Source organism: Balaenoptera musculus, chromosome 1 (genome assembly GCF_009873245.2).
Source record: "Balaenoptera musculus isolate JJ_BM4_2016_0621 chromosome 1, mBalMus1.pri.v3, whole genome shotgun sequence".
Taxonomy (NCBI): Eukaryota; Metazoa; Chordata; class Mammalia; order Artiodactyla; family Balaenopteridae; genus Balaenoptera; species Balaenoptera musculus.
This window is the reverse complement of record NC_045785.1, coordinates 17511078-17535653: the sequence shown is the minus strand read 5'-3', so window position 1 is coordinate 17535653 and position 24576 is coordinate 17511078. Positions and strand designations below refer to the sequence as shown.

The 24576-nt window shown below is 52.6% G+C and overlaps 3 protein-coding genes across 3 annotated transcripts; all 3 read right to left on the bottom strand.

The window, feature by feature from the left end:
* Positions 1-1588: 1588 nt before the first annotated feature.
* On the bottom strand, positions 1589-17992 carry C1QB (complement C1q B chain). Its single transcript, XM_036829040.1, has 7 exons — positions 17875-17992; positions 17403-17595; positions 13495-14048; positions 10869-11507; positions 9312-9388; positions 3489-3676; positions 1589-2304 (listed from the first exon to the last, which is right to left on the bottom strand). The coding sequence occupies exons 2-7, from the start codon at positions 17581-17583 to the stop codon at positions 1730-1732; spliced, it is 2214 nt and encodes a 737-aa protein (XP_036684935.1). The 5' UTR covers positions 17584-17595; positions 17875-17992; the 3' UTR covers positions 1589-1729.
* Positions 10037-12598, bottom strand: LOC118881921 (heterogeneous nuclear ribonucleoproteins A2/B1-like). The gene has a single exon (XM_036827290.1). It carries the CDS (start codon positions 11439-11441, stop codon positions 10311-10313), a length of 1131 nt encoding a protein of 376 aa, XP_036683185.1. The 5' UTR covers positions 11442-12598; the 3' UTR covers positions 10037-10310.
* Positions 17993-21311: 3319 nt separating the features above from the next.
* On the bottom strand, positions 21312-24356 carry C1QA (complement C1q A chain). The gene is made up of 3 exons (XM_036841641.1): positions 24257-24356; positions 23138-23307; positions 21312-22061 (listed from the first exon to the last, which is right to left on the bottom strand). The coding sequence occupies exons 2-3, from the start codon at positions 23298-23300 to the stop codon at positions 21487-21489; spliced, it is 738 nt and encodes a 245-aa protein (XP_036697536.1). The 5' UTR covers positions 23301-23307; positions 24257-24356; the 3' UTR covers positions 21312-21486.
* Positions 24357-24576: the final 220 nt, after the last annotated feature.

Here is a 24576-nt window from a genome sequence, read left to right as displayed (position 1 = left end):
CTTGCCCTCTCTGAGCCTCAGATTCTTATTTTTTAAATGAGGATAATAGTATGTGCCTCCCAGGGTTTGTGGTGGGGATTGAATGAGCTAATGCACACAAAACACTAAGTACACAGTAACTCAGTCGTGGTGTGGTTGTTATTATTATAACAATTCTTACTAGACACAAAGACCAGGCAGACAGTTTGTACTGAAAGGGTTGAGTAGGAATTTGTACTGAAAGGGTTGAGTAGGAGAAAGAAGGCCCAGCCCCTGGTGAAAAGGCTCAATCCAGGTCCCCTCTGAAGAGTCTGAGGTTGGGGGCAGGCCTGAAGCCCAGGAGATAAGGCAGAAGCTGCACCCAATGAACGGAATCCTGAGAAACAGGCTAGCCAAGCAGGAGGCTGGACTGGTGCCATAACCCTATGTGATAGGCTGAAGTGCTTTAAATCCCTTCTACCTCTGGTCAGGATTGGTTGAGAGTCTTGGTGGGTGGGACTAGTAGGAGGGGCTGCAGAGAGCAGGTGCAGGGCTGGGAAGGGTTCAGAGATGAGCAGGGTAAGGGGCTCACAGCTTAGCTGGGGAGACGGGGTGAGCACGAGTGAAATGCTAGATGCAGGCAGTGTGTGCTCAGACTTGAACAGTTGAGAAATGGGGTTAGAGGAGGTTGGAGGGGTAAGAGCTATGAGGACTGGCATGGTCTGCTTTTAGGGAGAGGGTGTGGCTTGAATGAGGTTTTAAAGGATGGTTAGATAGGCAGAGTGGAAGGGGAACAGTGAGAGTAAGGGCATCGAGGCAGGAAAGCATGTGTCTTGCCTAGAAGACAGAAAGGGCCCAGCTGGTCTGGAGTGGAGATATTCTTTGTCCAGGAGAGGAAGGATTGAAGGAAGGAAGGAAGGTCAATCCATAGAGAGCCTTGAATGCCAGGCTTGTGGGCAGGGACAATGTCCATTTGGCAGTGGGGAGCCACTGAAGGTTATTGAGCAGGGGAGTGACGTGTGTTCTGACTGGATGGCTGAGCTTGAGCCAGGCTGGGAAGACATTGGGAGGGAGAGCATGTGGTGAGAATCAGAAGGGGAAGGGTCTTGATTCCAAGGTCACTTAAGACTGAAGAAGGGCTCCTTGATCCCTTGGGTGGAGGTTTGTGACGTTACACAGAGAATACCCCTTTAGGGGCCTAGATGCCTTGCCTTGAAAGAGGTCTCAGTTATCTGTGGGCAGACCTGCCCTCCCAGCTCTTCTGTGGGATCGAGGGCAACCCCTTCATCCCTCTGATCCTCAGTTTTCTCCTCTGTGAATTGGGCACGATTTAACCTATCTCCAAGGATGAGTGCGAGGATTAATGAGAGAAGGGGGAAAGGGTCTAGCCCAGTGTTTGGAGCTTATAGGTGCTCAACAGATGGTGTTCCCTCCCCATCTCCCATTGTGTGTCTGGCACAGAACTGGACACAAAGTCTGGCCCTCCAGTCACCAGCAACTAGATAGAGCTTCTGCTTTCAGAGCTCATCCATTCATTCATTGTTCAGTCATTCAAGCAGCATTCAAGCAACATTTCTGAGCACCTACCATGTGCCAGTCGCTGGGACACAGATTTGAATTAGACCACTGCCCCTTGGCCTTGAAAAGTTTATTTACTCATTCATTCAGCAACATCCATGGAGCCCTAGTGTGTGTTTTGGCCAGGTGGGGGCTGGTGTTGGGGGTAAAGAGAGCGTGGCTGGCAGGGGAGGGGGTGAATTGGACCCACAGGTCACACCTCTGCATCTGGGAAGAGCAGGAACCCGGTGAAAATGCTGTTGGCCCCATCGATGCCTACCAGGGCATTCTTGTCGGTGGCCTGCAGGAAGACGGTCTCCCCCAGCTCCAGCTTGAGCACGACGCTGCCCGTGGTCACCTGGAAGGTGTTGTAGACATAGTCGCAGAAGGTGAGCACCTTCTGTGTCTGCTCCCGGCCCCGCATGAGGTTTACGCACAGGTTCCCTCGAGAGCTGGCGTGGTAGGTGAAGTAGTAGAGGCCGGGCACCCTGCACGTGAACTTGCCGTTTCGATACTCGTAGTTGTTGTTGGTGTTGGTGATCATGTGGTCGAAGCGGATGACCTGGTCCCGCCTCAGGGGGCTGTTGATGGTGCGTGTGGCCGAGAAGGCGATTTTCTGCGTGGCCTTGTAGTCTCCTGATTCACCCTTGGGGCCATGGACTCCGGGAGGCCCTGGGGCACCTTTGGGGCCAACGGGGCCCTTGGGGCCGACTTTTCCCGGAATCCCAGGAAACCCTGGGTCCCCCTTCTCTCCAAGCTCACCGTGGTCTCCAGCTAGCCCCGGCAGCCCTGGAAGGCAGAGACAAGAGATATGAGGGGGCCAGAGGTCACTGAGAACCCGGAAAGAGCTGGGCTGGGAGGCAGGGAGCCTGGCTGCGTAACCTCAGACAGGTCCCTGCTTTTCTCTGGGCCTCAGCTCCCCATCTGTGAACAAGAGGACGGGATGTCGGGGAGGGCCTCCGAGTCTCCTTCCAGCCCAGCTTTCCGAGTCTGAGATGTGCTTGACAGTAATGGGGACCGATGCCCGTGGGGTGGGGAGCGGTGTCTCCCTCAGGAAGGTGCTGGACCTGCCCTCCTCACCAGCTCATACAGGCTTAAGCCTGGAGCAGGGATCAGGAATTCTGGGCACACGTGCTATCCCTCTCCACCCCCTCCCTGATGGCACACATCCCTCATCAATCACGCATTCTTTCTTGCTGAACCCGGAAGCGAGTATTAGAATCCTTCTCACTCCACCACTCCAAACAGCTACTCCTCCTTGGTTTGGCAGAACACAAGATAAAACCTTTTCCAGTAGAGTGGCAGAGTATAGTGGCTGTGAACATGGGCTCAGAGGACAGGCAGATGTGTTTCTCATGTCACATCTGCCATTATTAGTTGGGTCACCTTGACTGAGTCACATTCTCCAAGGCTCAGCTTCCTCATCTGTAAAATGGGGATGATGATATTTTGTGGGATCGTGAGCATGATGATATTTTGTGGGATTGTGGGATTGTGAGATTATGTGAGGACAGTGGAAGACTATGGTTAAATGAACACATGGACTACATCTTACAGGAGGGTTTTATGGCAGGAAGTCTCATTTGAACCCTGTGACAACTCTGAAAAAGAATCATTATCCACATTTTACAGGTGAGGAAATAGCAATTCAGAGAGGCGAAGCCACCTACCCTGGAGGTAACAACCCAGGACTGTGTGACTGCAGTGGATTTAGTGGTAAGAGAGCCATGGTTTGGCCTCAGCCTCAACATTTACTGGGTTCCCTTGGGCAAGTCAGTAGCCTTTTGGACATCAGTTTTCCCATCTGTAAAATGGGAATCAGAATTCCTTCCTTGCAAAGTTATTGTGGAGGGCTCAGCAAGCTGATGGATTTGCAAGTGTTTTGCAATCCCTAAGGTGGGCAACTGGGACTTGGGAGGTAAGAGATGGGACCTTGGTCAGTGACACTAGTCTGTTCCCAAAGTCCACAGTACCTTTCTCTCCCTTTATCCCTGGAGTCCCTGGTTTGCCGTCGGAGCCCGGTTTCCCGGGGATGCCCGGGATGCCAGGGATGGCCGGGGGCCCAGTGCAGCCACTCTGGGCCCGGGAGGCATGGAGCAGACTCAGGAGCATCAGCGGCAGCAGCACTGGGGCGCCGCCCCGCGGGGTCTTCATCACGGCCCTGTCTCAGCTGCTTCCTGCGGGGGTGGGGGGGACAGGAAGATGCGGTAGGTGACGGCCATGGTTTGTTCATTCACTCCTTCACTTGTTCCTGTGTTCACTGAGTGCCTTATCCCCCGGACCCTGTTCTGGGCGCTGGAGATTCGCTGATGAACAAGGCAGATGTGGTCCCTGCCCTCATGGAGCTGACAGTCTGGGAGACGATAAACAGGTCAACATACAAGTCAATAGAACTAGTTATAGACCGTGGTGAGTGCCCTGGCCGAAATGAAAGGGTGCCTGGAGGGCTGGTTTTGTGAAGGAAGTCCTCCCACCAGGAAAGTCTACAGACTTACCACCAGGAAAGTCTATAGTCTGTAGACTATAGACTTTCCCACCAGGAAAGTTTTTTTATACAAGGGAGGCATCTCTGAGAAGTGATGTTTAGGCCGAGACCTGAAGGTTCAGACAGAGCTGGGGCAAGAATGTTCCAGGAGGAAAGGACAGGGAGGGCAAAGGGCCAGAGGCAGCACAGAGTCGGAAATGTGGAGGATCAGCAGGGAGGCCAGTGTAGCCAGAGGGGAGTCAGGGGTCGGAGGACCGGAGGTCAGGGTCTTGATAGCTGTGGTTTGGGATTTTATTCCAAGTGTTCTCAGTCATTAGAACTTCTGAGTTCGGGCTGCCTATGCTGCTTCCAAAGCGGGCCACGTCACATCCTCAGAGCAGCCCTGCATGGAAGAACCAATTTTTCTACACCGAAGAGGAGACTGAGGTTCAGGGAGGTCAGGTCACTCGCTCAGGGTAACACAGGAAGGACCGCAGCCGGGACTCAAAGCCAGGCCTGTATGGCGTGGAAGCCGGTGTCCCTGCCGGTGCACCAGGCCACCTCTTCTGGCAGAATATTCTCAGGTCCCTCCAAAGGCTGTGGGCCCCGGTGAGAGGACGGTGCTTGCCCCTTTCTAATCCGGGGAACGAGGAAGAAGCCCTGGGCTGTCTTGAGCTGGTCAGCATGGCCAGTGCCCATGGCATCGATTCTCAGGACAGAAGGGACCTTAAAATTCATCTAATCCAACGCTTAGCTTCTTCTTTTTTTCTTTTTTAAATCGAGGTGACATTCACATAACATAAAAGTAACCATTTTAAAGTGAACATTTCAGTGGCATTTAGCACATTCACAATGTTGTACAACCGCCTCTTCTATCTAGTTCCAAAATATTTCCATCACTTCAATAACACCCAAATAATATTCTGTACTCACTAAGTAGTTACCCTCAAATCCCACTTCTCCCTCAGTCCCTGACAAACCGCCAATCTGCTTTTTGACTCTATGGATTTACCTATTCTGGATATTTCATATAATTGGAATTATATACACTGTGAACTTTTGTGTCTGGCTTACTTCATTTAGCATAATGTTTCTGAGGTTCATCTACATTGTAGCATGGATCAGTACTTCATTCCTTCTTATGGCTTAATAATATTCCATTGTATGGACAGATTACAATTTGTTTATCCATTCATTATTGATGGGCATTTGGGAAGTTTCCACCTTTTGCCTACTGTGACTAGTGCTAATGTGAACATTCATGTACAAGGATTTGTTTGAAACTTGTTTTCAATTCTTGAATATATACTCAGGAGTGGAATTACTGGGTCTTATGGTAATTCGGTGTTTAACTTCTTGAGGGACCCTCAGCCTACTGTTAAGTCTCCTCAATAACATCTCTGCCAAGGTCCCTTCCGTCCATGACTTGTACCATCTCAGTGATGGGAAGCTCATTACCTTCTGAGGCAGCCCATTCCACCTTTGCCCAGATCCAAATTCTCTCCATCTTTCCAGGCCCAGGTCAAAGCATTTTTCCTCCAGGAAGCCTTTCCCTCATTATCCCTCAGCCCACAAAGGCTGAGCAGTTTCCTGCTCTTAAAATAGGAGAGCAGAGGGGTCCCTGCTCATCTCCCAAGATAACCGTGGGGATCCAGGTGAGGCCATGGCTGGGGAAGAATCATAGGGTTTTGGGCTCTAGTTCAGACCCGTAGCTGGGGTTTTCTGATCCTCACAGCACTCCAGGGAAGTGGGTTGTGATTATTTTCCCACCTTGCCGATGAGGAAACTGAGATGCAAACATTAGAAAACAACCCTCCCCAAATCACCCAGTGAGCTGGCTAATGGTGGGGCTGTGGCCAGACCCCTGCCCCCTCTGCCTCATGAGGCCTGTGCCAGCCCAGAAAAACCTGCTGATGTGGGGCTCATGTGCTCAGAAAGTCAGCCTCAGCCCCCTCGGTCTGCTCCTAATCAGTTCATGGCTCAGACCAGGAGCTGAATTAGACCAGGGGCTGTACTGGGTACCAAGGAAAGGGGGGCTGCAAATGTGGGTGTGACCAGGGCCACAAGTGACCGGCTTAGGCTCTGTCACGCTCCCAAGAGAGGGTGGCTCTGGGGATTATCCTGCTTATCTGGCTGGAGGTTTTACACAGCGACAATTTGACACCCTTAATAATCAATGCGTTGGGCACTTAGCAGGTGCCAGGCTCTGTGCCAAACACTTCACAGGCCACATTCTCTCATTTAATTTGGTCCTTACAGCAGCCCCCTGGGAAAGCACCCCTGCTCTCTCATTTCACAGACGAAGAAACTGGGCAGTGGAGAGGGCGGGAACCTCGATCAAGGTCACGCAGCCCTGGTGTGGCTGAGATTCAAACCCGCTCCCCATTCAAACCCATCCAAACCCCATGGGGGACAGTGCTGGCTGAGCTGATATCCTTTAGGGCTCACAGCAGCCCTGAAAGGTTCTGTTATCCCCAGAGAGCGTCCAGGCTGAGAGAGGTCATGTGACTTGGCCCAGATCACCAGCACCTGAGAGGCAGAAGCAGGGCTCAGCTCCAGTCTTGGTGACCCCAAAGCCTTTGTCCTGGTGCCTCCCCATTACCTGGGGCCCCAGGTAGCAGCAGACTCCCAAGCTGACCCCCAGAGAATTTGACTCCCGAGGTCTGAGATTGGGTCCAGGAATCCTCACTGTCAGACACTCCAGGTGGCTCTGAGGCAGGGGATGCAGAGCCTTTGGGAATCACCACCCTCTGCCATATTGGTCCTGCCCGCCAGTCCCCCCAGGCGCCGAGCCCCATCCTCACCTGGGAACCTGGCGTCCTCTGATGCCGCTGGGCTGGGCAGCAGTGGGACGGGGAGCCGGGAGCCTCCTGTTCTCAGTCCAAAGCGGAAGTTCCATTCTCCAGCGAGAACAAGGGCCTTCCCCTGACAGTCCCCTCCCAGGGGCCCAGCAGGCCGGCCCTCCTCCCTGTCACCCCATTCTCACCCTGTTCTGCTGTCCTCAGGCAGTTTCAGGTCCCGTTTCTGCAATCTGGAGGGGTTTACTGTAAATAGGATGGGTGGGTGGCCAGTTTGGTTTTGCCAGCTCAGCAGCTTTCGGGGGAAACGGGCTGTTCCGGGAGAATGTCCACAACTGGGGGCTTGCCTGCCAAGGCCCCTGACCTCATGAATTTCTTCAGGAACAGGGGTGTTCCTCAATGAGATGGAAACATGGCTGGCCTGGTGCCCGAGGGCTGGATTTGGAGTCAGGAACCTTGATTCATATGCTGGCTCTGCCACTTACCAACTAAACATTCTCAGCCAAGGGAACCCAAGGGAGCCCCAATTTCCTCTGCCATATGGTGGGACCATAATTGCACTTGCTCTACAGATTGCACTGGGGGGCTCAGATGGGATAGCGGAGGAGAAAGAGGAGGGTAAACTGTAAAGTGCAGTGCACATGTTAATTGTTAATATCATACCATGTCCCAGGCCTCCTCTTCCTGGGCTCATCTCTTCTGCTTTCTTTCCCTTCTACACCCCGGCTCTTTCCCTGTTCTCAGAAAATAATCTAATAATGAAAAATGAATTTAAAATGTGGTCATTATTTACTTATACCCCTTCCTCTGCTTCCAGCAGACCTGTAGCTGATGCCTGTAATAGGCACAGGCAGGAGCTTGTTGCTTGTAGATCCTGGAATCACAGCAAGTTCGGGCAGGAGAGGGGCTTGCAGGTCACCCAGCCCGGGCCGCTTATTTTATATATGGGGAAACCGAGGCCCAGAGGGGAGAGAGCATTGTTCAGCAAATATTTATCATGAGCCTCTATGTACACTGGCGATAGAGCCACAAGCAAATCAGCCCTGGGTCCTGCCCCATGGAGTGTCTCTTCTCCTGGGGGAGACCAGTATTAAACATCAAGGGACACAATGGTTCATTGCTCCTGTGATGAATGTCACAAGAAGTAGCTGCTGGAGCCCACAGCTCTCGCTAGTGGCAGATGCAGGACTTGGAGCCAGGCATCCCTGGCACCGGGATATCAGCCCTCTTACCGAGGCTGCGTCTAAAGCAACGTGATGCCCCTCTCAGGGATGGTTGCCCAGCAAGTCCCAGGAGCTGCCATAGGTCAGGAGGGCTCTCTTGACATCTGTGCTTAGAGAGAGAAAATCGTTGGGCTTGTGGATGCTTCTTGGCGGAAATTAAGTGTTTACTGCCGAGGGTGATAGGGAAAGAAGAGACTCGTGTGATAAAACCCAAGGGTCTCTGGGTTCAGCCAACTATAGACCCTCCAATGATTTGGTGGCTGGTAAAAATGGGAAAAGATGGGCTTGAATTTGGGGTAGAAACAGAATGAGCCTAAGAACAGGAAGCAGCAGGGTGGGGGGGTCAGGGCACGGGCTTTGGAATCAGCCCCTCCTAAGTTTGAATCCCAGGCCTACCTCTTTCTAGCTATGTGGCGTCAGGCGTGTTTATTGACCTGTTTCCCCGTATATGAGTCAGGGGCATGGGCACCCCCTCCTGGGGTGATTGTGGGGCCAGTGAGGTAACCCCGCATATCCAGGGCCTAGCTGAGTGCCCAGCCCTCAGTAGGCACCCAAGGCAAACCTGGGAGTAGTGTGATTTCTCTGAAGAGAAGACAGAAATCTTGGAGCCTGGAGGCACAGGAGCCATGCCTGGATTAGGGGTCAGGAGCTAGGGAGACCCTTGGCCCCTGAGTGAGAGCCAGCTGGCCTCTGTACCCTTAAAACGCTGGCTTGCATCCCTGATAGAGAGGGGACAATCCCTACAGAGGGTGGAAGGGAAGCCTAAGACCCTTCCACATCCCGTGGTCTGAAAGAGGCCCCCTGCTCCTTGGGGTGCCTCATACTAGCTCCTGTCCCACCCTTGCTACCCACCTTAAAAGCCCTCCCCCAGCTCCCCTCAGCCCAGCAGACAAGCTGGCATTTTCAAAGGCCTGTCTCTCCTGGCAAAGAGAGAACAACAAAGAAACAATTATGGAAAATAAAAATGGTACAAAAATGGTCGTTTCCGAAGTACAGGTTTCTGATCTGACACCGTGGCCTACATAAACGGTGCATTGATTTTTTAAACAAAAGAGAAATGAGAAGAAAGATGTATCACTTGCGGCATTGCCGGGCGGACTGCTAAGTGGCTGCTGGAGGTGAGCTGTAGGTGGAGCGGCCCCCTTGACCCCCGCCTTGTCCCTGCCAGGGACTCTCAGACTCTGCGGACCAGGCCGAGTTCCTAGGCCCTGGCCTCTGTTATTGCTGTGTGTGTGTGTGTGTGTCTGTGTGTGTGTGTGTGTGTGTGTGTGTCTTCATCTCTCCTTCCTTCTCATCGGACACGTTTCCCACGTCCCTACTATGCGCCTGGCCTGTAGCAAAGTGGCCCCGCCCTCAAGAATGCTCACAGTCCGGTGAGGGATGCAGACCTGTAAGGAAATAAGTGCAGAAAAGCCAGGTGGTGGACCTTGTGCATTGACTTCACCTGGCGGACCGTCCACCCACCCATGTCTCTGTCCTCCCCAAACCCTTCTTTTTTTGTATGATCATATTTATTTGTGAAATCCCGAAAAAAATGATTAAACTCACAGAAAAAAAATCATGCATCATGCTTGTGGCTCCCAGCAGCAGAAAACCGGTGGGAGGAAATACAGGATAAAGGTTGTTCAAAGGTACAAACTTCCAGTTATAAGGTAAATAAATACAAAACAGGTAATGTACAACAAAAACTCATACGCCACAATAGCAAATAATCAAACTATAATATGGACTAAGGAACTGAATCGACGTTTATCCAAAGAAGATATACAAATGACCAATAGATACATGACCAGTTACTCACCATTACAAAAGATGGAATGTACAAGAAGACCAAAATGAGCACAGCTGTAGGATTCTATAAAAGTTGTTAAGGCAATAGATCCTATTCATCACAAGAAGAAAAAGTTTTTTTTGGTAACCATTTCATAATATAGGTAAGTCATATCATTACACTTCAAAATTTGATATCATAAAACAAGAAAAACATTTAAAAGGTAAAAACTAAAAGTGCAAAATTATCAGAGGACAAACTACTACTGTTTTACCTTTAGAATTATTTTATTAAATCTTAAATGTACAACAGCTTCTTAACTCTACACACGAAATAGATTTTTTTTTAGAAGAATGATGTTATGTCTTATTACACCATGGTTCTGGCTAATAGTCTTTCAAAACTTTGAGAAAAATCTTGAAAAAGGTTTCACATGTCACCCAAAACTTTGAAATTTGACATTATCAAAGAAGGGATGCTTCCACACTTTTATAGAGACCACTGGAAAGACACAACAATTCAAAAGCTAAGAAACTGTTTCAAAAGCATTTTTTATAGCCTTTCCTCCACAGGAAGGTAATGTTCTTACATAATTGAGTCCGCTCACAAAATGGCTCTGTGCAACCCCCTCTTCCTCCACTGCCTCTTTGACCATAGTTTCCTCCACTATATGATCCTCCCATGTTCCTGCTGCCACTAAGTTTTCCACTCTTCAGTAATTCGTACTTAGAGGGTTTCTGCTTATAATTCTCCAAATCACTGTAATTTTGACTTCCATAATTTCTTCTTCCATAGTTGTCATAACCAGCTCTGGAGCTCCCATCCTGGTTGCCATATCCACCATCATATCCTCCTCGTCCTCCTCCATAACCAGGGCTAACCCCCAAATTGCCACCTCCAGACCCATGATAGCCATCCCCAAATGTATGTCCTCTTCCGTAGCCATCAGATCCTCCTCTAAAGTTCCTTCCTCCAAAATTTCCTGCTCCAAACTTTCCCCCACCACCATGAAAATATACAAAACCAGCGTTTCTTCCTCTTCCACTTCTAGAACATTGGCCTTCTTGCATTTCTTGTCTAGACAAGGCCTTTCTTACTTCTGCATGATGACCATTGATGGTATGATTTTTCTGCAACACAATCTTATCCACGGGATCATGGTCATCAAAAGCAACAAACCCAAAGCCTCTTTTCTTGCCTGACTGCCCATCAGTAATTATTTCAATGGCATTGATTTTTCCATATTTCTCAAAGTAATCTCTAAGATGATGTTCCTCAGTATCTTCTGCAATTCCACCAACAAACAGCTTCTTCACAGTGACAAGAGCCCCCGGCTTTCCATAGTCCTCTCTTGGGACAGCACGTTTGGGTGTAACCGTTTTCCCATCAATGGAATGAGGTCTGGCAGCCATGACAGCATCAACCTCAGCCATGGATGAAAACGTGACAAAACCAAATCTTCTTGATTTTTGGCTTACAGGTTCCCGTATTAACACACAGTCTGTAAGATATCCCCATTGCTGGTAGTAGTTCCACAGACTTTCTTCTGTGGTTTCAGAGCTCAAGCCACCAATAAAGAGTTTACGGAATTGTTCCTTTTCTCTCTTATTCCTCTCCAAAGGAACAGATTTTGGAGCTTTCTTCATCATGGGCTTACTAGCTTCAGCCATTTTCCTGAAACTCAGGGGGATGAGGGAGATCTCAGGGCACGAACAGGAACCGAACTGGCCCCTGCGCTGTGGTGAGAACACAAACCTGATCGGTCCTGACCCTGCGGTCAGAACTTCCACTGCTCCAGGAAAACAGCTCTAGGAGCACCTCCATGGGGACCCGGCACTGCTGCCTCTGGAGCCGCTGCCACCCTTGAATCAACCTTGAGCAACTTTCAATTTTTCAGAATAGGCTGATTGGTGAAACAGGTCAATGCAGGTTCCCCTAGTCCCAAGAGCTGTCCTGTGACCGACTCCTGAGATGTAGACAGCCTGTAGCTTGCTGGAAATAGCAGTCCTTCCCAAACCCCTTTGTGTAACAGGCTTGGGTCCAGAAATCTGTTTTTTTTATTTTATAAATAAGTCTGCAGGTAATTTTGTTGCACCCCCAGATTTGGGAACCTGGGCTCTAACAAGTCATGAATCTGTGGTCCAAGTCGGTGGAGGACCCTGTGGGAACACGAAGGGGAGAATCAGAGAAGGCTTCATGGAGGAGGTGATCTTTGTGTTGATTCCTGACAGCTGAGTGTGTATTATCTAAGTGGACAGAGGATTTGTATGAGCCGGGTGGGGGCTCTACAGAATGAAGGAACATCATGGGCAAAGCTATGGGGGTGTGAAACAGCTTCCTTCAGGAACAAAGGAGCCAAAGTGGATGGCGGTGGTTGGAGAGCTGAGCTCCAGCCTCTGCTGTTACAGCCCATCTCATGCCTCTGTGAGCTCTGTGGGGCCTTGTGGGGCCTTTTGGAACCAAGCTGAGAGCCCAATCAGGCTGGGGTGGTTTTCCCTGGCCTGAGTGAGCCTTGGGTTTCACTGGGCTCTGAGGCCGGACCCTCAATCTGCACAGGAAAGTTACACTTTTTATCTTTTTGAACCCGAACTGTCAACCCCTTCTCATGGTGAGTGCAGCGAGAGTGCTGCAGCTTACGGCCGGCTTCCTGGTCCTCCAACAAGGATCGGGGCAGCTGGGCCCAACTGTTCAGGAGTCTCACAGAGAAACCCTGATGGCTTGTGGGCAGTAGTGGTTTTGGATGGTCTCCTGGGGGCCCCCAGAGTCTCAGTTACTCGGGGAAAATCAGACATCCAGGAGTTAGATTCTCACTCTCTCCCTCACCCATCCATGCCCACCTAGAGCACAATTACGAATATTAAATCATTTAATAGATGCGTTAGCATAATGCCTGGTGTATAGTGAGTGCTCAATAAATGTTAGCTATTACGATTTTTTTTACTTATTCATTCCCTCTGCTTTTAGTCATTCATTTACCCACTATTCACTCATTCATTCATTCACCCCAATTCACTCATTAATTCAGCACAAATTCATTGCACATCTTGCCTTCATCTGTACTGGGCCTGCCTGAGCCCAAACCCCTCTTGTGATGGGTGCTCCCAAAACTCAACGTCGGTCAACATAGGTCTGGGAATTCAAACACACTCCCGTTTACCTGTGAGCACGAATACCTTTAATGACAGCAGTGCCTCTCACCCAAACAAGTGACAGCAGATGGCCCCTTGGGGACCCCTTGCAGCCTTCAGCCACATTTGACCATCTCTCTCCCAAATGGCCAAATGGTGCTGAGCGTCTCAACCTTGGCACCAAGCTTTACTGAACACCAGCTAGATGCCTGAATCTGGAGCCCACAGATGGCTGTGGCAGGGGCAAAGTGGAAGATGAAGGGAACTACTTCTTAGGGAATTGGCAGTGAGGATTCGGAGCCGTGCATAGTCTTTGATTTAATTATTTATTCATGTATCTCTCTGCCTCTTCCAAGACTTGGAAAACACTAATGACAGTATCAGAAGGTGTTGGTTAAGTGTCAAAGCAGTGACTCCTGAAGGAGCTTGGAGGAGGGAGAGAACTCAGGGCAGGAGGGCAGGGTGGGCTTCCTGGAGGAGGAGTCCATCCGGTGGCGAGATGACCTGAGCAAGGATGTGTGGCCCAGTGGGTTCTTGCAGGGAAGCTGAGGGAGATGGGGTGGCCCCGGGGAGTGGAGCAGGCCCGCCTGCCCTAGTCAGGGAAGAGCAGGAAGCCGGAGAAGACGCTGTCGGAGCCCTCAGTGCCCACCATGCCGTTGTAGTCGTTGACCGCCAGCCACACCTGCTCGCCCACCTGCATCTGCAGCAGCACACCGCCTGAGCTGACCTGCTTGCTGTTGGACATGTGGTCACAGAAGGTGGTCACCTTGACACCGCTGCGGTACAGCTGCACACACAGGTTGGCCGTGTGTGACGTGTAGTAGACAAAGTAGTAGAGGCCGGGAACTTTGCAGGTGAACTTGCCAGTGTTCGTGTTGTAATCCCCCTGCGGGTTTGTGATGACCGAGTTGAACTTGACCAGGCTGTTGGGCGCCGGGAACTGGACTGTCTGCCGTGTGACAGTGAATACTGACTGGTGATTCTGCTTGTACCTGCCCTCATCGCCCGGGTCCCCAGGGGGTCCCATGTTGCCGGGAGCCCCTGGAATTCCAGGGGTTCCCATGGGACCATTTTTCCCAGGATAGCCAGGTGTGCCAGGATCTCCCTTCTGACCCTTGGGTCCGCGTGTCCCAGGGATAGCTGGGATTCCTGGGGAGAGAGCAGGTGGGAAGGAAGTGATGGGGCAGGGGACTGGGAAGAGGGACAGGGCTATCCTCCAGGGGACATGTCACCAGGGTTTGGTCTCTGGACTCTCTTTCCCCCAGAGGGTGGCCTATTCACCTGCGAGCAGTGTGCAGGGAGAAGAGGGGAGAGAGACCCTGGTTCAAATCCTGCCTCCCCATGGTCTTGCCCTCTGACCTTGGCTACAGCACGGCCTCGTCTCGGCCTCAGTTTCCATGTTTGTGATGGAGAGGAGGGTAGGACCAGCCAGCTCAGGAGGTGGCAGAGCTGGGCCGCATCTCAGAGAGCGTGCCAGAGGCCACGACTGTCAGCCCACGGAGAGCATGCGGCCTCAGATAACTCCTCAACTAAAAGTCTAGGTTCTTAGTTTTTCTTGACAAAAATCAGAAGATTCGTCAGAGGCAGATTTCCTGGAAAGGTCATAAAACTTAAGCTTTGGGCCCCATTTACTTGCACTGGCCCCTTCAAGACCCTTTGCATAATTTTATATTTATAATTTTTTCAACTTTTTATGTTGAAATAATTACAGATTCACAGGATGTTGTAAAAAAAAAAAAAAGGACAAGGAAGTCTCATGTACCCTTTACCTAGTTGTCCCCGATCTTACATAACGAAAGTACGAAATCAAAACCAAGAAATTAACCTTTGTAGGATCCACAGAGCTCCACTTTTACATGCATTATTTGTGTGTTTATAGTTCTAAAACAATTTTGTAGCATGTGTAGATTTGTGAAACCTCCCCCCTCCCCCGCATCAAATTCTGTATTACTTTTCTTAAAGAGGATCCTCAACATTTTATGAGATTCAGAGCCCCACAAAACCTGTTTCCATTTCTGAGCTGGAGCCACCCAGGCCCAGGCCAGCTTAGCACATGGGATCCACCGGATGGAACCACAGAAGCTGCCTTTCCCCAGCTCCCCCAGCCCCACTCAGCCCAATTCAACCCCTATGACAACTGGCCTGGTTCAACTTACTTCATGTTACATAGGAGGAAACTGAGGTCAGAAACTTGCCCAAGGCCATGCAGCTGGTGGGAGGCGGAGTCAGGACTCACAGTCAAGTTGGGCTAGTCCCAGTCAGTGTCTGACTCTTGTTACCGCCTTAATTATCTGAGCCCCTAAGAGCTTCTCCCCTTGTCCAAACCATACTCATCTTTTAGGGACTGGCTCCAGTCTCCTCTTCCAAGAAGCCCTCTCTGACCACCCCTGCTGGCCCTCGTGGCTGCTTCCTCCTCCGACTTCCTTTGGGGGTGGGTGTCTGTGCAGACCTACTGTGATGGATCTTCTGCAGCTTGTGAGCCTTTTAGATCCCAGGGTTAGGAGTGGGGAATCAGAACCCAGCAGACCTAAGCGTCAGGCCACGTGATCCCGGGCAGGTGATCTCCCCTCCCAGAGCCTCTGTTTGCCCAGTTGAGATAAGGGCATAATAGAACGGATCCCACAGAGCTGCTGGCAGAGCGGGGTGGGAGAATGCACGTACCGAGCACCTCATAGGCAGTGCTCAGTAATGTCAGGTCTCGGTGATGGCTGTCAGCTATGTTAAGCAGGGCTGTGTCTCATGCTTCAGGTTGACTTCCAGCAACCAGCTAGGGAGGGGTGGGATACGGCAGTGGGGAGGGGGCCTGAGAGGCAGTGCAGGGTAGCGGTTAAGGGCGTGGCCTTGGAAGTTGGACAGGATTTCAGTGTGTGGCTTCGGGCAAGTTGCTCAATCTCTCTGAACCTCAGCTTTGACATTTGTAAAATGGGAGTAAATCGTTTCTTCAAAGGATTTTGGCCTCAGTTTTCTCATTTGTAAAACAGAGTTAATTTTATCTACCTCATGAGATGAATATACATAGAGCACTTGGAACCGTGCCTGGCACAAATTAGGAGCTAAAAATTGGTGTCCGGGACTTCCCTGGTGGCGCAGTGGTGGCGAATCCACCTGCCAGTGCAGGGGACACGGGTTGGATCCCTGGTCTGGGAAGATCCCACATGCTGCGGAGCAACTAAGCCTGTGAGCCACAACTACTGAAGCCCACGTGCCTAGAGCCCATGCTCCGCAACAAGAGAAGCCACTGCAATGAGAAGCCTGTGCACCTCAACAAAGAGTAGCCCCTGCTCTCTGAAACTAGAGAAAGCCCGCGCACAGCAATGAAGACCCAAAGCAGCCAAAAATAAATAAATTAAAAAAAATAAATTTATATAAAAAAAAATTGGTGTCCATCAGCCGTCCCACACAGTGAGATGGCCAGAGACAGCTGTGAAGTACAGGGTCCTGGAAAAATGGCAGACCTGGGGGCTTCATTTGACTCATCCTGAATTGGAGGATTCCTTCTGGAATGTTGGCACAATTCCACTCTATTGCCAGGAGGGAAGATGACAGTGGGAAATTCCTAAGGACATTCCCCTCCACTGGCCTCCCTCGTCCAGTGCCTCTGCCACCCCTGTCACCTCTGCCCAGCCACACCCCAGCCTCCCTCATGCCCACTCTGGACACATTCCAACCCCAGATGTGCACCTACTCCCAGACAAGTCACCAGCAGACTCCAGTTCTCACCCAACACTAGTGCCCGTTCATGTCCTCAGCCCTTTTCACTCGTGCTAGGGCTTGCCCGTGAATCTCCAACAGAAGATTCTGTGACTGTGGTCCTGAGTCCTTACTCCCTACCCCTCCAACTACCCAGAATCCTAGGGAGTGAAGGGAGCACACATCTCTGATAAAAACAAAGATGACAACAGCAGTAACAACCATAGCCCACACTTACTGATACCTACCACGTGCTAGTACTGTTTTATATTTAATTTTATTAATCATCACAGCACCCCTGTGCAGTAGGTACTACCATCTCCCCATTTTACGGATGAGGAAACTGAGGCACTGGGAGGTTATGTAACTTGTGCAAGTTCACACAGTGGGAAGTGATGGGGCTGGTACTTGAACCCTGGCCACCTGGGCATTGTATACAGTCACTGGGGTCCATGTTGCAGGGCAAGTCGTGGAGGGGTTGGAATACAATAGTAGCAGAGCGTTTTAGAGTTTGCCAAAGGCTTTCACCTGGATCGTCTTCCGTGATCCTCCCTGCCACCTTCTAGGGCAGGTGCTCTTGTTCTCTCCCTGTTATCAGGTAGGGAAACTGAGGAGCCTGGGCTCTGAGGGGGAGAGGGGATAGACCTGCCACAAGAGCTAAGACTCTGCCCTGGGAGCAGGCGTGGCCGGAGGGACCACACTCCTCTCCATCAAGCAGCTGTCCACCTTCCCCAGAGTCAGCCCCAGATGGACACTTCTGACTCCTGCCCCCAGGCCCTAGGTGACCCCTCCCCAGCAGGCCAGCAGACTCACCTGGTTCACCCTTGGGCCCTGGCAATCCGTCATACCCATCCTTCCCTGGGGCCCCGGGAAGGCCCGGCATCCCGGCGATCCCATAGCAGTTTGTGCCGGCTTGGCCCCCAGGCGGCAGTGCCAGCAAGAGCAGCAGCAGGTTTGGTACAAGGTGGGGCCAGGAGCTGGACCCCATGTCCATTTGGGGAAGGAGCTGGATGGGGAGAGAGCTGAGTTGTCCCCCAGCCCCCGGCCTGCCCTCCTCACCCTCTCTCTCCCCAGGAGTCGTCCTTCTCAGCCCGCAGGAGCTGACCTCCCTTCCCCGGCCCCTCGCCCCTTGGGACCGCACAGTGGATGGGGAATGGGGCCTCTTCTTCAAGCTCAGGCCCCGGCTTAGCGGAGATGGGGACCCTCCTTCCTCTCACAAATCAGGCTGTCCCTGGGGCCACGTTTCAGGAAGTGGCAGCGGGGAAAAGCTGCCATTTGCCCTCACCTGGACAGGTGGGAGGTTTCTGGTCTGGTCACAGAGATGTCCTCAGATCTGCTTCCCCTCTCCAAGGCAGGAGGACACTGTGTCAGCGTGGACACAGCAAGAAGGGCCTGGGCAGACTGCGCTGTTCCCTCCCCTCCTCTCCCCAATACCACATCCCCTTTCCCATAATTTTTCCTGACTCAATACTTTCTCTTGGGTGCTGAGCCAGGCTGACTGCAGTGATGTCCCTGTGTCCTTCCACCTCCAGGTCATGAGTGTCTGAAATGAGGAAATGTCCGCTGCCCCGGGTCTGCTGAAGGGTGCGTATATGTGTGTGTGCGTGTAAACATCAGCCGCCTGGGCAGACTTCCCCTAGAGTCAAGTTCAGCCCAGCTAATGCCCATCCCTGTTTGTTGCCATTTACTGTGCCTGAGACCCCGTTGTTTCACAAGATCCCTAGGGGGAAGTTATAATTCCCCCTGTATAGATGAGGAAACTGAGGCTGAGGAAAGTGAAAACCCTTGCCCAAAGTCACTTAGTGAATGGTTTCTTGGGTCCAAAGCCTTGTTCTGACCCCTCTGCTTAGCTGCCCTCAGAAACAAGCCTCATATGCACTTGTGAAGTGACAGGTCTTATTCTAGAGACTTCCATATGCCCCCTCCCATTTGCCTTACTTGGGGGTGGACATCCAGGGCAAACTTTGACAGCAGGCAGCCTGCTGTGGCCGACAGATTCCTCTGGCTACAAAGTCAGCGGCCTTGGGTTCTCCTTCCAGCCCCGCCACTCCCTGGCCCCGAGGCCTTCAGCAAACCACTGGCCCCTAGGTCTCAGTCATCCCATCTGTATACTGGGTGGTGGGGGAGGACCAGGCTTTTCATATTGGTGCCTCTTCCTTTGCTGGGGCCCCTGATGATCCCACCTTCCCTGCCAGCACCCCCTCCCTCACCTCCATCCCTGGCCTCTCGTCTCAGAGCCTATTATGGCTAGTGAGGGGTTGCCAGTCGAGGCCAGGCTGGCAGAGCTGAGAGAGGCCCCTCCTCTCTTTCTTCTCCTCACATGAGATTCCGGAGAGGAAGGAGGTGATGGGCAGTGGAGGGTTCCAACCCTGATTCCACTCCTGCCACCCATGTGAGTGAGTGGTTTGACCTCCCCGAGCACTGATTTCTCCTCTGTAAATGAGGGTTTCCAGTAGCTTCCATGCAGGGCAGTGCTAATGCATACACAGTGCTTAGCCCTGTGCCAGCCATGAGCAGAGTTCCGAGCCCTGCCCCTGCTTTGCTGGGTGACCCTCAGGGCCTCAGTCTCCCCAGCTGGCTCTCCACCCTCTGGCACAGGGCTGCAGAGTGTGCAACAAGAGCAAGAACGTGAATGTACTTGGCCCTGGAATTCCCAGGTGGGTGGAAGGCTGGAGAGAGCAGAAATGACGGACACAGCATTATGGGGGGTGGGGGACCCGGCCGATGGCACCCAGGCCTCTCTCCCATCTTCAGTCCTCACCTCCTTCGCGCCCGGGTCTGGCTTCTCCAGCAGGTGGCAGCCTCAGCCTGCGCTCAGCCCGCCCCTGCCCCGCCCGCCTGGGTTGCGGCTGGGTCCCCTCCTTCCAGAGGGGCAAGTGATTTGCCTCTGCAAAGAGGGCTGGGTATGGGTGGAATTTAGGGTAAGAAGCAGCGGGGCACTCCCTGCACCGCCACTTCTATAGCCTGGCCTCTCCAGCTTCTTACGGGCCCCCTACCCCTGACATTGTCTTTGAGCCCTGTTGCAATGAAAGAAGCCCTTCACTTTGGGGTCAGGCAAACCTTGTTCAAATTCAGGCCCTGCCACTTTCTGGCAGTGTGACCTTGGGTAGATGTCTCCTTTCTGTGAGCCTCAGGGTCCTCATCGATTTTGTTGGGATTAAATGCATCCATGGTTATAAAATGTCCAGCACACAGTAGGTGCTCACAGATCTGTTTCTCTTCCCAGTCCGTGGGTGTGTGTGTTCTGGGTGGGCAGGGGGAGAATCGGGGTGGAGTGGAGGCCCAAAGGGGGCTGAGGAGTCCAGAACTGCTCTGGGGCTGCAGAGCTTTACTCTCTTCTTCCTGACCCCCGAAGGCTGTTGATGGGCCTGGGCCTCCCCCCCAAGTGGGTCTTGAGTGTGTGGGGAAGGCGGGCGTGGAGGTGGTGGGTACGTGAGGACTTGGAGATCACAGGCGTTTCTAAGGCACATGCATGTCAGAGGGAGAGGAGGGTGTGTGCACCTTCGTGTCAGGGGTGTGTCTGGAACACGTGTGTGTGAGAGCACTACTGATGGTTGATGGGGGCACATGGGTGTACGAGGTGGGTGTGCACGGGTATGACGCATGTGTATCCTTGAGTGCGTCTGTGGGTCTGGAGGCGTAAGTAGTGCATCCAGGGGTGCACCCGGTGGGTCTCAGGGAGTGGGTGTGTGGGTGAGGAGTAGACGAGTCTTGGTCCAGGAATGTGGGTCCACGTGCATCTCGGGAGGTGTGTGTGCAAGTGTGATGTGTATTCTTGTGCGTGTGTGTGCATACGTCAATGTGTGCAGCACAAAGGTAAAATCGGCTTCCTTTGGGAAAAAGCACAGGACACTGGATATTTTCAGGACTGAACTTCTGGTCGCCTTACTTTTCTCACATACGGAGGGCATAGTGGGGCTTTTTGCTTCTGAGCAGCACCCAGACAGGCTAAGTGGGACCCTGGGAATGCACCACAAACATTCCAGACCCTCCCAGTCCCCAGCCCAGGTGGGATACCCAGCAGGCAACAGCCCCAGCCTCTGTGCCTGCCGGGGTAGAAGTCCAGCGCTGGCCTCGGGAAACCTGGCTTCAGGAAGACTTCTGGATGCCCTTGGATCTGCCTTTCTGGTTGAGCGTTGGAAATGACACGTGTCAATTGTCAGGCGTGTGTCTGTGGAGGCTGGCTAGGGTAGTAGGTAGACACACAGGCTTGGGTGTCAGTAAGACTTGGAGTCAAACCCCAGCTTCTCCCCTTACACACTAACCTTGGGCTTTAAGTTTGTCCCAGCCCCCTAGCCTCAGTTTCATTTTCTGTAAAATAAGGTCATAATACCCACCTCAGAGCTCAACTGTAAAGATTAAACAAAATATAATTAAGGCTAAAACGTATGTAACCCTTACTATGCACGAGGCACTCCTCTGTAATTTTCATATATTAAGTCATTTAATCCTCCCAACAACCCTTTGAGGAAGGTGCCATTAGTATTCCCACTTTACAGATAAGGAAACTGAGATTCACTGAAGTAACATAAAATGCACATAATTGTACAACTAGTAAGTAAATGGTGGCCCAGGATTTGAGCCCAGGTCGATGAGGCTCCCAGGACCTGCTAAATATTTATTGTAAAATATTAAATGCAGGCCTGGCCTGTAAGCACTCAATAATTGTTGTCATTCTTAAGCCTCCCTCCCAATGACCAGGGTAGCAACTGAACTTCAAGGTCAGCAGACATGGACTCAGGTATTTATTCCAGGAAGAGTTCCAAGAAATGATCTTCCTTCAGGCAGCTAAAGCAACAGCACCCCGACTTTACAGAGTAGTGCATAGACACCAGAAAGGTGGAGTGAGTGGGCCAGGGTCACACAGCAGGAAGCGGAGGCCATGGTGGGGAGGGGCTCAGGTGGATGGGAAGATGAGGAAGCCGCTAAAGATGCTGTCGGCCTCTGATCCCTGGTAAATGCGGCCCTTATTGGGGTCTTTTTCAATCCAGACCTGGTCTCCCTGCTGGAGCTGGAACACCGTACCACCGGACACCACCTGGAAGATTCCTTTGCTGTTGGTGTCACAGAAGCCCAAGGAATGCTGGACTTGGCCCCTCCCAAAGGACACGATGGACAGGCAGATGTCCCACTTGGACACCACCTGGAAGGTGAAGTAGTAGTAACCCGGCACAGTGCAGATGAACCGGCCCGAGTGGCTCTGGTATGGGCTGTCCTGGTTGGTGAGGACCGTGTCAAAGATGACCACGTTGCCGCCCATCGGAGGGTTCCGTCTCACGGCTGAGAAGGCCGGCTGCAGCTGGTCCTGGACGTTTCCTGGGTTGCCCTTGATGCCCTTCAACCCTGGGAGGCCAGGGGGCCCCAGGGGGCCGCTGGGCCCTGGGTAGCCCATTCTGCCAGGTTTTCCAGGGGGCCCAGGCTCTCCCTGGTCTCCTTTAAGGCCACGGACGCCTGTCCGGATACCAGGGGCCCCTGTGGGGAGAAAGGCCAGATTGGGAGTGAGAGTCCCAATTGGTCTAGTGTCCTCCAGACCTCAGGGAGGTGGCTGGGACCCCGGATGGCTGTGGGATAGAGGATAGGGGGAGTGTCTGGGCCTTCAAGACATTGATTCTGACTGGCTGTGTGTGACCTTGGGCACGTGTCTCAACCTCTCTGAGCCTCAGCTTCTTTATCTGTAAAATGGAGAGAAATGTGAGCAGGCACTTGGGAGTGTCAGGTTCTGGGAAAAGCAGTCCACTGGCTTCACGGTACTCCTGCCCACAGCCTTGCACTCCACACTCCCCCCAGGGCACTGACCTTGACTTCTTCAGGTTCAGGGACTACATGTAAGACGCCTGTGTGCAGATGGTTTGCAAATGCCTATGCAGATCTTTCTGGTCTGCTATGGACTGGGAGGCTCAGGGCGATTACATGAGACTTTCCTTTCCTGCTCTGGTCGTGCCCTCCTCCCTTTCCCTTCACCCTTAGCCTTTTTTTCTAGAACATGAGAGTTTCTGAAGCCTGAAGGGGCAGGGTAGGGGGAAGCAGGGACAGAGTTGTGGGGAAGCTGGAAGCAAAAAAGATAGTTGCCATGAATTGATCCCTCTCGATGTGCTAGGTGGGGTTATTTCTCCATTTTACAGATGAGGAAACTGAGTCTCAGAGAGGATCAGTAAGTCGCTCAAGGTCACACAGCAAGACAAGGGCTCCTGAGTCTAAAGCCAAGGGCATTAATCTTTCTGGTAACTGAACAAAGGCCAAGGACTGAACACAGCTTTGGGACCTTTCATATTCATTGCTTGCAGTGACCCACTGTCCAGAGGAGGAAGGTGAGGCCAAAGAAAGAGGACCCGGGCAGTAAAGGGGATACAGAGAGGCCACTGGGGCCTGTGGACATGGCCTTGGAAGAAGGATAGGCCCCCCTCAGCCCCTGGGACCAAGTGCAGACTGGAGAGTCTTCATGTGTGGGCCCAGGTGGACTCCTGCTTCTCAGTGCCGTCCCAAGCCTCCACCCTGGTGGCCAGGCGAAGCCCAGGGATGAGGGGCTGGGGTCCAGAGGGAGGGCTTACCCTGCTCCCCTCGCTCCCCCTTGAGGCCTGACCGTCCGGGTCGGCCGGGTATTCCTGCGGCCCCGTCCCTCCCATCCTGTGCTCGGCAAACGTCCTGGGTCACCGAAGAGGCCAGGGATATGGCCAGCACACCGATCACCAGCCAGCCCCAGGGGGCTTCCATGGTGTCACTGTGGAGACACGGGCAGGGCCTGGGCAGGCTGGACATCACACACTCACGCACACCCAACACCCACCCTTGAACCCCCCAACCCCGCCCAATTCTGTCTATCTATATATATCATCTCCCCGACCATTGCACACACACCTCCTCGAGGGCCTGCAATGTCCACCCTCCATCCAGCTCCAGGGACCCCAAACACACACACAGAACCACAAACTCACACAGATACACACATGCAACTGAACATACCCATATAGTTACACACTCAGACACACGAACACAGCTTTTTGCTCACGCACCTACACGACACAATAAGCAAAGTCAAAAGTCCACCACACACTCCTGGACACACAAACCGACACCCAAACTGACATGCCCCCCCCGCCCCGCACTCACCTGGACACACACAGTCATACACTCCTACAGATGACTGAACAAATATTTATTGAGTGCCTGCTCCCCGTTTAATTTACACCCTCTCACCCAGATGGCAGAGCTGCGCATAGATACCTGAATTCACAAACACCTGACACACACGTCTGCTCCCTCCTCCACACACTCGGCCCCTGTCAGCACCCACTGGAGGACAGAGGGCTGCCTGCCGCCCACTATCCCTTCGTGGGACCCCTCTGCTGGGCTCTGACACCCACAGCCTTTTCCCAGCTTCTTGTGTTTGGGGGGCGGGCGGGCAGGACCCAGGAACTTTGGTTACAGCTGATGGGTCTGTCACTACCTCCCCCCTCCCCCAAGCCCCTGGAGTTTAGGTCCCCCCACTCACTCATTCTGGGTCCTAGATCAGGGTCGTTTCCCCCCACCCCCCCACCCCCGCAACACTGTCCTGGTACAGAACCAGCCAGCAGAGCTCTCCCTCCCTCCCTGCCCGGTCCAGCCTCCTGGGCCACCCCTCCTGGTTCCCTGAACTTTACAGATCCCTCCCTGTCAAGCGCTGGCCTCACCTGCGTCTGGTCGTCAACGCACTGGATACTCCCGTCCCTTCACCCAGGGACCCCTGTGGGACAGCCAGCAGGGCGGTGCTGGCCTGTGGCCAACTTTCACATCCCTTCCCACTTCCCTTTCTCCTTCCCTGGAACTGCCCCCAGTGTTGCCCTAGGGTCACAGGCCTGCAAGGGACATTTTGAGCAGACCTCAGCAAGACTGGGACATGGGACATCCTACCCCAGCCACAGATGGTGTGGGGACAGGGACAGCAAGCCGGGAGTCTGCCGGGGGGGCCGTGGTGGGGATACTGGGCAGGGCTGTGAGACCCATAGAGGCC

Excerpts from the sequence above, each read along its gene's own strand:
- C1QB (XM_036829040.1), bottom strand. The coding sequence starts at position 17,583 with ATGGACATGGGGTCCAGCTCCTGGCCCCACCTTGTACCAAACCTGCTG. Across the intron at positions 11,508-13,494 it reads GCTTCCTGCTCTTCCCTGAC|CGCAGGGGCCAGTTCGGTTC; the intron begins TAGGGCAGGCGG and ends TTCTCACCACAG. Across the intron at positions 3,677-9,311 it reads GCCAGGCGCATAGTAGGGAC|GGCCGTGATGAAGACCCCGC; the intron begins GTGGGAAACGTG and ends CAGCTGAGACAG.
- C1QA (XM_036841641.1), bottom strand. The coding sequence starts at position 23,300 with ATGGAAGCCCCCTGGGGCTGGCTGGTGATCGGTGTGCTGGCCATATCC. Across the intron at positions 22,062-23,137 it reads GGGGGAGCGAGGGGAGCAGG|GGGCCCCTGGTATCCGGACA; the intron begins GTAAGCCCTCCC and ends TTCTCCCCACAG.
- LOC118881921 (XM_036827290.1), bottom strand. The coding sequence starts at position 11,441 with ATGGCTGAAGCTAGTAAGCCCATGATGAAGAAAGCTCCAAAATCTGTT.